Source organism: Amblyomma maculatum, chromosome 3, assembly GCF_055883805.1.
Source record: "Amblyomma maculatum isolate TAMU_Amacu chromosome 3, ASM5588380v1, whole genome shotgun sequence".
Taxonomy (NCBI): Eukaryota; Metazoa; Arthropoda; class Arachnida; order Ixodida; family Ixodidae; genus Amblyomma; species Amblyomma maculatum.
Genome location: NC_139346.1, coordinates 194,631,200 through 194,647,728, shown reverse-complemented (window position 1 = coordinate 194,647,728; position 16,529 = coordinate 194,631,200). Strand labels below are relative to the sequence as shown.

At 44.5% G+C, this 16,529-nt stretch overlaps 1 protein-coding gene and 1 pseudogene across 2 annotated transcripts; one reads left to right on the top strand and one right to left on the bottom strand.

Annotated features, from left to right (window-relative positions):
* Window positions 1-655: 655 nt before the first annotated feature.
* On the bottom strand, window positions 656-1,185 carry LOC146197327 (peptidyl-prolyl cis-trans isomerase NIMA-interacting 1 pseudogene; annotated as a pseudogene).
* A 10,212-nt stretch (window positions 1,186-11,397) lies between these two features.
* On the top strand, window positions 11,398-14,567 carry LOC146197326 (uncharacterized). 2 transcript variants are annotated; one of them, XM_084596462.1, is made up of 7 exons: window positions 11,398-11,600; window positions 12,508-12,687; window positions 13,069-13,188; window positions 13,463-13,567; window positions 13,763-13,788; window positions 13,955-14,051; window positions 14,454-14,567. In XM_084596462.1, exons 1-6 carry the CDS (start codon window positions 11,453-11,455, stop codon window positions 13,997-13,999), a joined length of 624 nt encoding a protein of 207 aa, XP_084452588.1. In that variant the 5' UTR covers window positions 11,398-11,452; the 3' UTR covers window positions 14,000-14,051; window positions 14,454-14,567. The 2 variants fall into 2 exon arrangements, with proteins under 2 accessions (XP_084452588.1, XP_084452587.1); XM_084596461.1 differs by lacking the exon at window positions 13,763-13,788.
* Window positions 14,568-16,529: the final 1,962 nt, after the last annotated feature.

The window sequence follows — 16,529 nt, the reverse complement described above, 5'->3', positions numbered from 1 at the left end:
CGTTGTCTAGTTTCACCACGTTGCGGTAGTGCTGTGAGAAGCCTAAAAACTGTCGCGAATTTAATAGTAGAATACGTCATAACTTAACATCGCGAAACCATTTCGTGAGCTTAATATACAACTTTCGTATATTCTAATGCGCGAATCTCGGGAAATTGTCAGAAAAGCTTTTCAGCTTCCCTTTAATATTTTTCAGCGACCTCTGAGCGAGTACTGACCTGGGCGAGTCAGTACCTATCAGCCATTACGTGCGCACAAGACTCTCCAACGAATGATTCTGCACACAATCATTAATATTTTTATTTTATTTAACATTTTACAACACAAGAAGTAGTTTGCGACCGGCTTCCAGCTTCAGCACAAAATAAATAAATAAAAACAAAGCAGCAGCAGTGGTAACAACAAGAGCACAGTCGAAAATTCACCTCAATCAAGTGAGCCAAGAATGAGGATGTTCAGGAGGCTGAATCAAAACAGGTAGAGAAAATATGCCACATAAATCAAGTTGCTGGCTATACAGTTTCAACGGGAACGAAAGAGCACCAGCGGTGACGAATATACAGCCTGAACTCAGTCTCATTTGTCATACTGTGACGTCAAAAGAGCGCAGTCAAACGTGTACCGTCATCCGCTTGAGCCAATCAAGGGTGTTGTCTTACGCCGTTCGTAGAATGATGTGAACTCCTGACTCGGTGAAGACAGGCTTGGAGAGCTCACCCACTTCGAGCGCAAAGGCGGCGTCCTCGAATGGTTTCTGCATGACGCCACGACCGAATCTACCGAGATCTCCCAAGCGCTTCGCGGAGACGCAGTCGCTGAATTGTTCCGCGAGTTCCTTGAAGGTCGCCTTGCCGGAGATGATCTGCTCACGGTAGTCGGTGATGAGGGCGAGCGCCTCGGCCTGGGTCCTAGTAACGTTCTCTTCACGCCAGGAGGAAGGCCGATACGAATCACGATGTTTGACGAGCAGATGCGAACACCGCAGCATGTCTTTGTCGTGCAGATTTTCGAGGGATGCTTCCGCGGATTCCGTGGGAACTTCCCACTGACTCGCCTTGGTCAACACGTTTAAGTAGTACGGCTCGCCTGTCGTACGGCTCATCCGCTTTTCCCAGCCAAACGGCAAATGAGCATCCATCTTGGTAAACAAACTGTAGAATTTATATAAATGCTTGAAAGCCTTTGTAGAATATACGTCGTTGTCTCTACGCCGCTAACGTGCTAAACAATGACAAGCTCAACGAGCTGCTCACTCCCGGTGCAGATATGTTGTGCGTTGCCTTCTGCTCCTGCTTCTGAACATACGACAAAAGCCGCTTTTTAAGGTTACGAATGCGGTGCTTCATAAGTATAAGAAACAATTTAAAATGCATAAATAGGCCCTTTTCTGTCTTAAAACCAACAAATTATTGCCAAAAAGATGTTTCCGCGCATTTTGCATCGTCTGCGATAGGCCTTGACGGCTCGTCAATCGCTTTTGATTTCGTCGGTAAGCCTGACCTGGCTAGGTTTGGCTCGCTGAGCTTTCACTCGACTTTCATCACCACCGTGTTCATCAATCAGACCACGCGGCTACAGTGCCTAGAAGGCCTAGAATGTACTGTCTAGTGTGCCGTGCGCCGGCAGTTTCCCATAGGAAGGGGTGGCGCCATTTGCAATGACTGCCACCAGACGCCGCTTAGGGACGCACGCAAAGTAGGCGTGCGGAAACACACGCTAGCAGACGATTTCGCTTTGCAGACGACCGCGCTAAGCTCAGCCGCCGTTGCCGTCTGCGTGAGTGCGTAACTTTTTGGTGCCTGTTCTTTGGTGCGTGCGTATCGGGATGGTCGTTCTTCATGGCAATGTTGAAGAGGAAGCATATGTCCACGGTAAAGCGGCCTTCTAGAGAACGAACATGCTTTGTGCCGATGTGTGGAAGTGAGTATCGCTCAAGCAACGATAGCATGTCGATTCTCGGCGCCGGCGTACCCTGCATGACTTGCAGAGTGGGAGAAGAACATCAAACGAACAGATAAGAGGCTGTGATCGAAGGCGATAGTGGCGAAAAACATTTCGAAAGCAGCTGCATTGAACGCACATTTCAGGTGATCGTGAATGGAGTCGTTAACGAGATTCCATGCGAGATACCTCCTGAAGCATGACGCGGTGCCTACAATATTTGATGCCAGCTCGATGAACCTTGTGCTTCCCAGAGCAACGAAAAAGAGAAAAAAAAGATCGCATGTAAGCAAGAGGAAGAAGTACCAGCAAAAATAGACAAGGAACATGCTGAGCGAGAACATGCCAACTCGATTTAGAGCGCGATCGACGACGGCGCGGACGACGCCAGGTGAAAACCAAGTGGATACCACATGCCTGATCAGCAAAATCTGGAGGTATCTTGGCGCGTTCTGGATTGTAGGATTAATACACATCATTAGTTTTCAAGCCTCCAGACGCTGCTGCTTCAACGTGCGAAGATAACACCGCGAAGCGCAGATGCAGCGCTTGATTTAAGCTCTTGAAGGCATTGCCAGTAGGCCGATCCTCCCTATTTTGTGTGTTACAATTAAACTGTGGTCATTCTTGCCTTCCGTTCTGCAATCCGTGCACTGATGCATCCGCAACAAGACTGACAGATTGTGCATGTATGTATGTATGTATGTATGTATGTATGTATGTATGTATGTATGTATGTATGTATGTATGTATGTATGTATGTATGTATGTATGTATGTATGTATGTATGTATGTATGTATGTATGTATGTATGTATGTATGTATGTATGTATGTATGTATGTATGTATGTATGTATGCATGCATGCATGTATGCATGTATGTATGTATGTATGTATGTATGTATGTATGTATGTATGTATGTATGTATGTATGTATGTATGTATGTATGTATGTATGTATGTATGTATGTATGTATGTATGTATGTATGTATGTATGTATGTATGTAATGTTTTGTTACACCATAATAAATTTACAGTTTCACTTTTGGTTGCCAGAGAAACCTTTTGAAGCCTTTATGAAAAAGAAAAAGGATAATGTTCTCAGGGAAAGGAATCCAATGAACACTGAAGGAGAAAACAAGAAAAGTATTTTTGTTGTGTATTTTATAAATAAAAAAGCCTGCACCTTCTTACACCTTGGCTGGTATCTTGCACGACCTATCAGTCTAATTACTGCTGGACATAAAAAGTAATAAAATACTTAAACCGGTGTAAATGCTATGAATATATATTGGAGACGTATTCAGCGCGTGCACACACACACAAAAAAAGAGAAAGATGGCTAAGCTCTTCTATGCTTGGATATACGTAGCGAAAAGCAGTGACTACCTCGGGATCACAAGTTAATTTCTCCAGTCTTCTGCGCTGTTCGCCAGCAGTTGAACTCTCCTTGGCTTCCATGACAAGCGCGTCCAAGTTCACTGGCGATCTATAATTCGTTTACAGGAAAGAAAAGGCGCAGCATCTGTCACTCGCGGAAGGCAAGAAGCGCTGCCCGGCGGCGTTGAAGCGCACTCGTTCCCGCTTGGTCCTCATCACGGTGTTTGGAGCAAGAAAGTCGTCTGCTGGCATGTCTGCCGGCATCGCATGAGCCCGGCTATTCTGTGGATTCTGCCTACGCCGGTGAACTTTAATGAGTTCAATGGAACGCTGGTTGCGTTCGATGCAACGCTCGATAGCTCGCACCGCCCGAGCCGAAACGCATAGCGGCCGCCGTTCGCCACTGCGAACCGCCTGCCTTATAGTTTATTCTCTGCCAGGCAACCGGTGGAAGTTCGTCTGCCGCTGCATGCACATTTACTCTGCCTATATGCCACCGCCGTCTTTCCTGTTGTAGCGCAGGCCACATATGCGTTTAGATCACGACCTGTTAGTCGAGTGTTTCTTGAAGATGGAATATGTGTGAAAAATAAAACGTTGTCTGTAATTGTACGTGCACGTCTTACTCGAATTATTTGCCTCAAACTATCGAAAAGCTGATAAGCTGTGCTCAAATTTCGCATTAGGAAGTAACGTAATCATCGGCAAATTTTTTGTTTGCTGCTTGTTTCATTCCTCAAACTTGGAGCCCTGGTGCTGGTGTGCTGCGATACGTGACGTAGTTCAGTAAATTTCCGGGGCGGTTTTTGAGTGACTTTTTAATTAGCGAAACTATGGTGCCCGAAAATTGCAGGTGTGTCTATCCGCCAAATCCTGGTAAATACAAATGTTATACGCAAATCTCCGCCATATGCTGCCAGGTCTACCAGTGACCGGCAGCTGCGGAGCAGTCAAAGGGTTTATAAATGTATTTCTAAGCAGTTAAGACTGCATGCTTATCGGAAGTATATCGAAGGTGCACAGCCTATATATTGTAAGGGTGTCAGCTTCTACGAGCATTACGCACTTCCAATGGTGTCCAAAATAATGCGTAAAAATTAGATTTAGTGAATATGTGCAGCGTCGATTAAATGTAATAAAAATAAAAAAAAAATATTCCTCCGAATTAGATTAGGCAGCTTCATCAATTCTCTCTCATCATGTCTAGGGCTACAAGGCCGGGTGTTTTTTTCTGCAACCGATTTACATTGATTTGTCCCCTGCCTGCATAGCTGTGTCGAGGCAGGTTCAGCTTCTTCGCTTAAATATTTTATTTAGGATATTGAACGCGATCCCCAGAGCGATCGCTAGTACCGCGCACCGCTGCTGTAAATGTACGAAGGCAAGGCGGCGTCCCACGTGCTGAGTCCCATGCGCACGGCGGCGATAGCTTGTTCACAGTTTCTTGCCATACTCTAAATACCACTCGAGGCTTAAAAAAAATACGTATTTATATTGTGATTCTACATTACGCAAGAAAAAATGACATTTTTTTTTTTTTTTTTCCAGCGTGATTTAGGATCTAGCGTTAGCATAGTTCCGGTTTCTATGCATACTGCTTCGTTGCTATAAAGAAGCACAATAGCTACTTTTTTTTGTGATTGGGACTTTGTTTTGGTTTATTTGCCGGCATTGATATAGAGCTATCGCTCTCTTTGTTTACTCAATCTAATGTGTCCAATTATGCGCTGTCCTTTAGTTCCTTTGTGGCCGTCGTCTACTCCTCTCATATAGTGGCAGTGATCGTTTCCTACTCGAAATACTTGAGTACCGAGTCTGAATTTGATGGCACTAGCTCATCTTCGGGAAAGGGACTATACGTGCAACCATTTCCGACTCTTAGAACGACGCATCCGACAAACACTGATGAATTTTTTCTCATTCAGAAGACATAATTAAAAATTACTGCCGACATGCTTTCCGGTAAGAGCTTGGATCTTCATGAGTCATGACTAAATCCCGGCACATACTCCCGTTTCACCTTCCGTGACAAGCTTTCGTGAAATATGACTTCTTATTAGAAACAGTGAATCTTGTGCAGTATTTAGCACGAACTTCAACCTCAGATTCCTTCGAGCTAAGTGATGGAGTATTTCATGCCCTATTCCTGTGGCGTAAGCGTCTTTTTTCATGACTAAAATGACTAAATTACAGGCCTCGATCGGTCTTTTCAGTATGCAGTCCAGGCTGACTCGAAGACGCGGATATAATCATGATGCGGGCGATTGGGCGAGGCGTGCTGAGGGGGATGTGCCGGCCCTCAGAGGCTCAGATGTCTTCTTCATAGCTTATCTCACAGCATGTGTGCTGTACCAACCGATTGCTGCGCGTTCTGAGTCGCATTCAAGGTAGACCCCCGTGTGGTTGGTGACACCATCGATCCACAGGGTACACGCATGTTCCACCCCACTAAAAGGCACTTAATATTGTTTTTTTCCTTGCCTAGAGGAGGGACATAATTGTGACGTAGCAGCTGGCGGCAGTACATCGGAGCACGTGCATCCTGTCTATCTCATTCCAACATATTGCATCGCTTGATCTGACTCGATGACCTTGACGCGAGGCCTCTGTATCGTGGGTCGAGTGCATTGCTATACTGTGGGCTCTCGTAATCTGTGCACGTTTACAATTGTGTTCGTTCTGTCCCAAATATGTCACGGTTGGCACGTTGAGTAACAAGTAGCAGTTAATAGGAAATATAGGTTAGACCCGCACAGGGCTATATCGCCTTAGTTTGAAATCATGAGTAAGGAGATGCCCCGCCGGGGTGGCACAGTGGTATGACGCCCGACTACTGTGCCGGAGTTCCCGGGTTCGAACCCGACCTCGGCGGCTGCGTTTCGATGGAGGCGAAACGAAGTGGCGTCCGTGTGCTGTGCGATGTCAGCGCACGTTAAAGATCCCCAGGTGGTCGAAATTACTCCGTAGCCCTCCACTACGGCTCCCCTTTCTCTCTTTCCACTTTCACTCCCACCTTCCTCCCTTCCCTTACGGCGCGGTTCAGGTGTCCACAGAGCAAGTGTGACAGATACTGCGCCTTTCCCTTCCTGTGAACCAACCAACCATGAGTAAGGAGACAAATAGTTTTCGTGTCATCATCATCATCATCAGCCTGACTATACGCACTTCAGTTTGCTCTTCTGTCGGCGATATACATCGCTAAGGAGGCGGCTTTTAGAAATGTCATTATATCGCGCCTCAGTTTGACAATCACAAACCAAGGAGAAAGAAATCGTGTACAACTGCGAAAACTTCTTGAACTGAGATGGGCACCTGTTTACAACTGAGTCCACTTTTTGCATGCAATTAAGTAACCGCACAGAACAGCGATCGAGTAGATATCGATGGGTATGAAGACCGAACGGCTCGAAACTCCTCTCTCCTGTGTGATGTGATCGATCACGGGAACATATATCTTGCATCAACGCCGCATCAGCTGCTATGTTTAGGACCAGAAAGCGTGGCGGAAATCTAGCTAGCAATTTTTTTTTTTTTTTTTATCCACAATCGCCACATGCTCCAGCGCACGTTGGGAAAGGCAGCCTCTCCCAGAGGTGATGTCCGTGAAGTCACATAAAACCAGAACGAAGTTTTCTCCCCTCTCTCATCGCTTCTACCACGGAAAACAACGGATCTTGATGGACACATATCGTACATATTTATGATCCTTCCACCGCCATTCGCAAAAGGTCAGCGTCACTAGCATGGGTTTTATCGCTATAGCGGACTTAGCGCGCCACCTCTTTTTGAAAGCGTGAGCAGAAAGAAGAGCGCGCACCACTTGAAATTTAAAGTGCCGCGCGGCTACAAAAATTGGCATGTGAAAGAGTGCATTTCCCTACCCTTATGCAGTGTGTGGGAGTGTGCGGGCATAAGCATGAAAGTGCGTAGGATTTGTATGTGAGCGTCGAACAGTGTTACCTTTTTTTTTTGTTTGTTTGTTTGGACGCCGTACGTACGTTTTGTCCTCGCGACTATAACTATTGTATCACTTTCACCGTTTGTGTTCGCTTTTGGTTTCATTGTTTTTTGTTGATTTTTACGGAGGATTAAAACGTTACGTATCATAGCTTGCTTCGATGCACTGTTTGAAACGTGGAGGCTAACCAAGAGAGTTCTACTTACGTTGAGGACAACCCAGAGGGCTATGGAACGAAAAATGGTAGGGGTAACATTAAGAGATAGGAAGCGTGCAGAGTGGGTCAGAGAAATAACTCAAGTTACTGACATTCTAGTGAAAATTAAGAAGAAGAAATGGACATGGGCAGGACATGTAGTGCGAAGAGAGGATAACCGATGGTCGCTGAGGGTAACAAACTGGATTCCAAGGGAAGGAAAGCGTAGCAGGGGGCGGCAGAAAGTTAGGTGGGCGGATGAGATTAAGAAGTTCGCAGGGGTGAAGTGGATGCAGCTAGCACAGAACGGGGTTAAGTGGAGAAATATGGGAGAGGCCTTCGCCTTGCAGTGGGTATAGTCAGGCTGCTGCTGCTGCTGCTGCTGATGATGATGATGATGATTAGTGGAACTGTGACGTCGATGGCGGAAATATATAGATATAGGTACGCATTTTCAATGAAACCATGTAGGCTTGCAACCTAATAGGAAAATCGCTGTTTTGCTGAAAATATATATGCTCAGAATAATTGGTTCACAGGAAGGCAAAGGCGCAGTATCTGTCACACGCTTCTGTGGACACCTGAACCGTGCCGTAAGGGATGGGAGGAAGGTGGGAGTTATATTCGTTTACAGGAAAGGAAAGGCGCAGTATCTGTCACTCGCGGAATCCCGCTATCATCCTGACGGCAGACAAGCGGAAATATGAAGAGCGTTTCACGATTTTAAAGTGGAAAGAGAGAAAGAGGAGACGTAGTGGAGGGCTAAGGATCGAATAATTTCGACCACCTGGTGATATTTAACGTGCGCTGACATCGCACAGCACACGGACGCCTCTTCGTTTCTCCATCGAAACGCAGCCGCCGCGGTCGGGTTCGAACCTGGGTGCTCCACCACCCCAGGTAACGCAAAACATTGCCTAAACGTTGCCTGTATGTATGAACTTCCACACAACGTAATGCGACAAAATCTCACATTGCTGCGACGTTAAAAGACATACGTTGCCCTGACGTTTAGAGATTACGTCATCATAACGTTTATAGGCATACACAGCACTGACGTTGGGTGTACACATCTCACCAACGTTTTGATAACATTGCTATTGCAACATTTATGAACAGGCCGAGTTAGATATTACTGGCGAAGCTAATAAAGCTGCAAAAGTGAAATGCGAAATTCCTGGTTGGACAAGAATATATGCTCAAGTGATAAATTTCAGCTTTATAACATGGAAACAATTTTAGATAGTAATTATTTTCCAACAAATCATCAGATCACAATGGTCAAAAATATCACAAACTATACTTTTATTAATTTACAATACTGTTGAGAGCCCAACAGACAGTGAAAATTATATCATGGACATGAATGCAAACAAACACCGTGTTGTGGGAATGGTTTTATCATTGTCAGAGAGTACCAAGCAAAGGTATGGTTTTTACAATGGGAGCGCACAAAAAATAGCATCTGCATTTTTCTTGACCGGTAAGCACACACATTTTGTACCAATTTCATTGATGCTGCACGTACTCAGACCCCGTGAAAGTCCTCGGGCTCTGTAAACACCTATGTCAACAGACCACAGCGTTGCATCATGAAAGTTACTAACATCGGCATAGTGCTGCCCGCAAATAAGGACGTCACCTTCAGCTGCTATAAAATTTCTTATTAGGACAAAATTTCCACCCGTTATCCTCACACAGCTGTCTTTTGACTTTGTAGAAAACACTTTTTTCCCAATCGTAGTCTTACTGAATCGCTGCCCCCGAAATGTTTCAGTGACTAGTCCATTTATGTGAATATTGGACAGCTTGATGCCATCACTTCTAGGAGTCACTGGTTGCTTGAACTGCTTTAGTTCAGCTGCTCGCATAAAAATTTGTTCCGTAGGAAGGGCATGGCCTCTGGCCAGTCTCTTCAGCTTTCCTAGAAAAGCTTCAAAAGGAAAGGCTGAAAATAGGGCAATGTGGCGAAACCGTCGCACATCATCTTCCAGATGCGAGAGGCTATGTATGCTAACATTTTAGATGCCACTGCCATAAAGCTTACCTGCCTCTGTAACGAAGCTAAGCAGCAGCTGCTCAGCATATTCACACAAAGTCATGCAAAGATCGGGTGAGGCCAGTATTGTGATGGTACAACTTAGCTTCAAAAAGTGCGTGTAAAATGGATGAGCAAGGTGTTGCTTCAGAACAATGGGGCCAAAGTAAACAAGGAAGTTTCTATACTCGGATGCCTTCCAAAATTCTAGAACACGCAGGGTCCTTGGAATGCGCTGAACTCCTGTGGAGTGTTGACAGCCAAAGTAACAAAGTTCTCAGAAATGGCCCTACGTGCACTCAAAGGCAGCATTGACGCTGATGGGGCAGTTGATGTCCAATACTGCACTAGAAGTCTTTTCATCACTCTTAAGCAAACCAAACGCATATAGTCTAGTGGGAACCAGTCCGATGCCCAGCTTGAGCAATGGTGATGTGCAATTGTGATGATCAGGCTGTGTCATGTTGGTGAAGTTTTCACCTGTACGCGGTGGGGCCAACACATCAGGAAATATAACTTTCCTATGCTCTACAGAGTACATGCCTTTTTGCATGTACTTTTCACATGCATAGTATGCTGCATGTCTCTTGGTACATTTAAGGAATGCCCGCGTAGGCATGTCGCAAACAAATGCATGAACAATCACTAGGGAACACAGCTTCACCATGGTGCAGTCCAAGCTCTAAAAGTGAACACTCTCGGGTTTTGAGTCCCCTATGTAGAGAGCTGCAAGGAAAGGTTCATTTCGCGAGCTTTCTTCGGCCCGCACAGCCACAGGCCAGAACTGTTTCGACAAACTCCTAGATAAGGGCACACCATCGACGTTCATCGTCAGGGAAATCACTGAAGCGCTCACTGATATGGCTCCACTTTCTAGTTGCTGAATGAGGTTTCCAGTGACGCCAAAAAAGCAGTAAGTGCCACTTCTCATGCTGGTGACTACTGGCATGAGGCGTCCGCAGCAGTGTTCTGGCATCAGAAGGGAGGTCTGGGTGGTGCGGCTGCAGAATTTTCAGAAGCTTAGTGATGTGGGCGGCAAAAATGTTGTTATCTACAGCCCATGAACGAAGTGGGTCGTGCAAAGCCGGAGCTAAATCCACCTCACTCTCGCTTGACGAAAAATCGCGGAGCTCACTGCTGCATGAATACTGCTGTAGAATTTGTTCTTGAGACTCGGCAACTTCGCCAGTTGGCGGTGGATCAACGGGGCACAATGGAGAAACCAATTCTTCATCGTCATTGCTATGATAACTAGCACTGGACTCACTGCTGTGAAACACCACCCTCTCAAAATGTTCCTCGGCAGTAGCTAAGTTTCAACTTTTAAGGGACTGCTGTACAGTAGGACTATCAGATTGGCAAAGTGCTGCTATTTTGGTTGCCCTGCGTCAAAATTTCTGTCTTCTTCCAACATCAATGATACACCACTATGTCCTCTCCATCGCTGGTAGACACAGCTTTACTTGCAAACACGAGCGATACGCATCATGGTGCACTGAAGGTCATCGACGAATGAGCAGTATGATCACTTGCTTCAGCTACGCACAAGTATCGGGATTATAACAGCGCAAAGCTGATACAACATGATAAGGCGTGTTCAGGAGAAAAAGCCACTTTTCCGCACTGCTACACAAGCATTACCCGTGAGATGTGAAGTTGTGAACACACACTGGCTGGGCTTGAGCTTGGCTCGACTACACCTCGTTTGTGTGCCATACATTGCTTGTCTTGGCCAACGAAAGCGTTTATGTAATAAATAACCATAAATAAACAATTTTTTGCAAATAAAAAAAAACTTTTACGCAGTAAATTACTAAGCTTGAACATTAGCATAAATTAATAAATATTTATTTTGTATTATTTTGCTGCGTTCAGGCGGCACCACATTCAATATGGCGGGACAAAAGAAACACGACGACATGGCTCTTGTGGGGCTTTATGGAGCTTTTTCGCACGTTATGCCTTGTCTTGCCACTTGCCTGTGCTCGTGTGCATTTTGACTTTGAGTGCCTTCGTGCCGACTTCGCAGCCGCATTTCACGTGCGAACTCAATCTTCCGACTGCATGCACTGTTCATCGCTCACAGGTGAGTTGCTATTGCTTTGGTGACCTCCCTTTTAGCTTGTAGGCATATCTCAGACTGCCGCATCTGGAACCACATTGGATGCGCCACGCGTTTTCTGTTTATTCCTTGCTGCTTTGTTAATCATGAATTTCTTTGTCATTAACGACTAGCCATGCATTTTCGCAGCAGAACAGTGCTGCGCTGCCCCGCATCACAGATGTCCAGCAGAGCTGCTTGTGTTCTGATCAGGAGACAAATGCTGAAATTATTTTGCCTCTTTGGCGGTGTGGTCACCTTGACAGTGTCACGCTAACGCCCAAGTTGTCACGCCCGTGGCAAGAGCCGCATCATTAGGTCTGTGTGACCGATTACTGTCATTAATCGTTTGCTCGAAGTGTGACTGAAAATTCGTCTAGTTTGATAGCCCCCAGGCCGCCGGTTGGGGCCACCAGCCAGCCATCTCGCTAACTAACTTGCTCAGTGTATGTATGCGCCCTTTGCCATTCCGGTTTAGCATTTTGGCGCTTTGTGTGTGTGTGTGGGGGGGGGGGGGAACTGAAAATAGTTGGAAGTTAAGTATGCTGAAACTCTTCGTCACGACCGTGTTCCGCTGTTTTTACTTCAGAAATCAGCAGTAAACTTCTTGTTGATGAAAATTTCTAGCACATGCCAAGTAGGAGATAGGGTTTGCAGCGATTTAGTTTCCTGAAACGCCAGCAATAAGTGTGCAAAGAAAAGTAGTTTCAATGACATGCATCTCGCTCAGCTGCTGGCAAAATACACACTGACCATAAATTGACCCTCATTGATTGGAAACTTGAGCAGTCAAGTGCAACTCAGTAGTGTCTCTTCAACAGAGGCACTTAGAAAATAATGCCTTTGACTTGGCACTAGTGCTTGTTATGCTAACTGCGCTATATTCTTCCAGGATGTTCTACATCGTCAAATTCAGCAGTGCGGACGGAGTTGCGGCCGTCCCCAAAATTCTGGGTGCAGAATGGGGAAACATTATGGCCGCCATACCGAACCCAGTCTCGTTGCCCAAGCGCTATAAAAGACTGCGAGGAGCCTGGAGAGGAATGGATTGCACACAAATGCCGAATCTTAGGTGAGGCTAATACGTCATTTTTTTTTGTCACAAGATAGTATTGTGATTATAGGGTACTGTTGGAGCTTTAGGTTCTTGGTTGTGGCAGTGTACAAAGGCAACGATGCACATAAGTTAAGCACTGCCAGAGGGGAGAACTTTTGAGCCAAAATGGGGAAATAATCACACATCATCTTAATTTAATGACTCTTATCAGTAATCGTGTTTGTTGCTCATTGGCTCAAGGTTCCTGTTATAGTGATATTGTTATGCTCTTATTTCAATAATATTGTTGCTAAGCAGTTGTGAACATTGCCTTTTCACGGGTCTGCTTACTATTTTCATTCAGTTTCCCTTTAACCATGTCATTCAATCTTTCTACACTGAACTCTTTGCTTGCAGCAACATATGCTGACGCAAAAAGAAGAGAGAAGAAAGCTGAAGAGGTGTCAGATTTGACAACTGATGAGGAACGGCTGACAAAAAGGCCAAGAAAGCCCACCAAGAAGGCGTTGTATGGAAGTACGAGTCCAGTTTGCTGCTAAAATGTTTTTGCCTAATATGTTTACACTTTCTATATTAATCATGCATATTCCATTTGCTTTGCTGCTATATGTGTGAATGTTACTTTAGCAAGCCACTATTGAAATAACTGAATTGAAACATTTTTAACTGCACTGTTGGATGAAGACGGCAGCAACGTGCCAACAAAAAAAAAGGAAACAGAAGGCTCTTTTTGTTTGTGAGGAAAGTGAAAGCGATGAAAGCTGCGATAATCATCGCCTACCATCTACAGTTCCTACACAACAAGCCAAGCAACTACCATTCGTTGGCCGTCCTCCACCGAGACCAGCACAAGTACCAGTGAGCCCAGCAGCACAAGCAGAAAGCGGCATCCAAGGTAAAAACTTGCCTTGTGCCTGTAGTGGGTGTTGTAAGCAACATTTTACTGTGCAGTGCACGTTATAGCTCTATATTTGTGGTTTTATTCTGGCATAAATATATATTTGGCTATTTTTTAAATTCTGGCCAGCAGTCCATTTTTGCTGCTGCGTTCTAATGTATTTTCTAATTTTTTTTCTTTTGCTCATTTCAGGGCTTCTGAAGAACCTTGTGCAAAAGGTGTGGTTCATTGAGTCGTATAATAGATTGAGATGCACAATTCAATGTATGCATAAGCGTGTTCACAGTTCATAACAGATGTAATGGGTTTTGTTAATTTGTAGTAAATATCAGTGTGTGTCTAGGTTTACTGCCCTAAGTCTGTGATATTGTTTTGTTTGCGCAGTGGCCCTCCGGCAGTCTTGCCTGTTGGGCAAGGAAGTGGACATGAGACATGACATTGACGACCATTTTCGCCACGCACCAGCACGCTGCAAAAAACGGTAGGTCTGTTATGCTGTGTACGGAAGCTGGACTATCATTTAGTCTACTTGTGCATCAAGCTGTGCAAAAACTGGACTTGTCACAGTCACTTAGCTTACCAGCATATCATATGGAACAGCATAGGCAAAACCTATGGGACATAAAAGTAAACTTCTAGGATATAGTGTAAGGCCATCAATGTTGCATCAGCTGTAATTTTGATGGTTTTAAAAGCGGAAATTCAGTGGGTGTCCTGGTGTTCTTTATTTTTGTACTATCTGTCCAATAAATATTGGCACGCTCCACACACAAGTAATTCTGGTCCTGCAAATTTAGTTTTAGATGCCTGATTACTTTGTAAGTGCTGTCTTGAATTTTGGCTGAATAATAATCTTTTTTGTGTTTTTGTTCTTTTAATTTAGTGGCCTAATTCATGGAATGGATGACCTGGCAGCTATGTGATTGTTCGTCTCTTCATGGAATTGCTGACTCAACAGATGTACAATCATGCCAAATAAATTGTGTAAATGATCTCACATGTGCACCTGACGTAATGTTTGCACTGGCTGTGTCATTCAAGTGACCGGTCAGCAGTCAGCAGACCACGATTACTGCGTAACTGCCTTTTGGTCGGTGCCTTGTCGACATATAAGCATACATTAGTCACTTCAGGAAGGCAGAACGCACTCATGCACTATTCATCAGCTATGGCTGCACCTTGTCTAGTAGGAACAGATGGTGCGGGTTATCTAGCTTTTGCCTAGAAGCTCCTTGAGGAAGGTACCGCATGCATTGTTTAGAATACATTAAAGTAATGTACAGGCAACGTTTCTTTCGTCATTTTTTGTTGGTATAACGTTGAAATAACATAACGTCAACGTTTTCAGAACGTTGTAGAAACATTAGTGCATAACGTTATCTGGTGATCAAAAATAGTGACATTAGCAACAATCAGGCAACGTTGCTCTCTGACATTTGTGGCCATTCAGATAACGTTCCAGTGACATTTTGCGTTACCGGCGTCTTACCCCCCGGCGGGGCTATATATGCTCAGATAAAAAGAAAACTACACAACAAAAGCTTTCCGGCAAGAGTTGGGTGCTAAATATGTTAAATTCTCCTTGACTAGATTTTGAGACAATTAAGCCTCCCAAATCGTAAGTTGGGTCGTTGTGATCGTTTCAAAACAATATCTGGCAGTCCGCGCCCTGTATACGCAGAAAAATCAACCGATGTCAAGTACAACTTCACTGAGGAAACGAGAAGTGGGGTTAGGAAAAGTGGTCAGCAGGGCCCGTATTCCGAGTTTGTGTCGATCGTTATCGAAGTGTCGCTATTTCACGTGACCTCGAGTCATCTGATTGGTTGAAACGCCAGAACCGGATGTTGCACTACGGAACCGGAAGAGGTGGCAACTTCACGTTTCGCCGTTTCCACCAATCAATAAATGACTCGAGGTCGGGGAGATAGCAACACTTTCGATAATGACGCAAACTCGGAATATGGGTCCAGGTACGCAGGCCCAAGGCTCGGTTTGCATGGATGTCCGGGTCGTCGCTGCCATTTACTTTATTCTACGTGTCAAGTCATGAAACATGTATGGGTCCTGTAGGACAGTGTTTCTCAAATGGTTGTTCGCGTGCCGCTAAATGATGCGGCACGAGAAAGCGCGAGCGACTTAAAACACGTCTGCGGTGGGCGTTTCGATAGATTGAAAAATTACGTTTCTTGATGTTTTTCCAGCTCCTTTACGCGTTTTTTGCCGTTTTAATGCCAAAAATTGCTTTGTTATAACCAATCTAGCGTCAAATTTTGAAATGTTTTCTTTATACAGAAAGAACTCTCACATAAATAACCATAGACCAACCAAACTTTGATTTTAGTTCGTTTTATCCAATAATTCACTATATTCGTGTTCATTATAGCGAGGTTAGACTACTAAAAAGGGACAGCACAAGACACCATTTGTTCCTTTTAATATTTGGTTAGCGCATTTCTATGTCAAGATGAACAAAGACCATTTAGTCCAGTGTAAAGGTTTGGCTGTATGTGATAGACCTCAGTGATGAAACAAATAACTAAAATTAACTACTGAACGTTTGATTTTAAGAGCCAAAATTATATTAAGAACTTTCATGCTGTCAAGGAGTTGATTCCAGTTTTTCAATTTTGCTTGTCGGCATTTGATTTTGACGTTCTAACGTCAAAAATAAACATTTATTAGCTCATAAAGTTGACTTCCTGTATAGCGTATTGCTAAAAGGGAGTCGCTGGGTGTAGTAAGGTCGTGGAAATCTTGTTAACTGCTTTTATGGCATAAAATAGATTGCATAAAAAAAACGGCTTCTGTATTTGCTGTATAAGAAATGCAAACGAAACTATTTTAAACATACGCAGTGCGGGAAGCCAACTTTCCGAGCTAAATAGATTTTTGCCGTTAAATATTTCAAACTGCCCTGCCGATAAAAAAATTTTAAAATGGGACGCGGTTCCTTAAT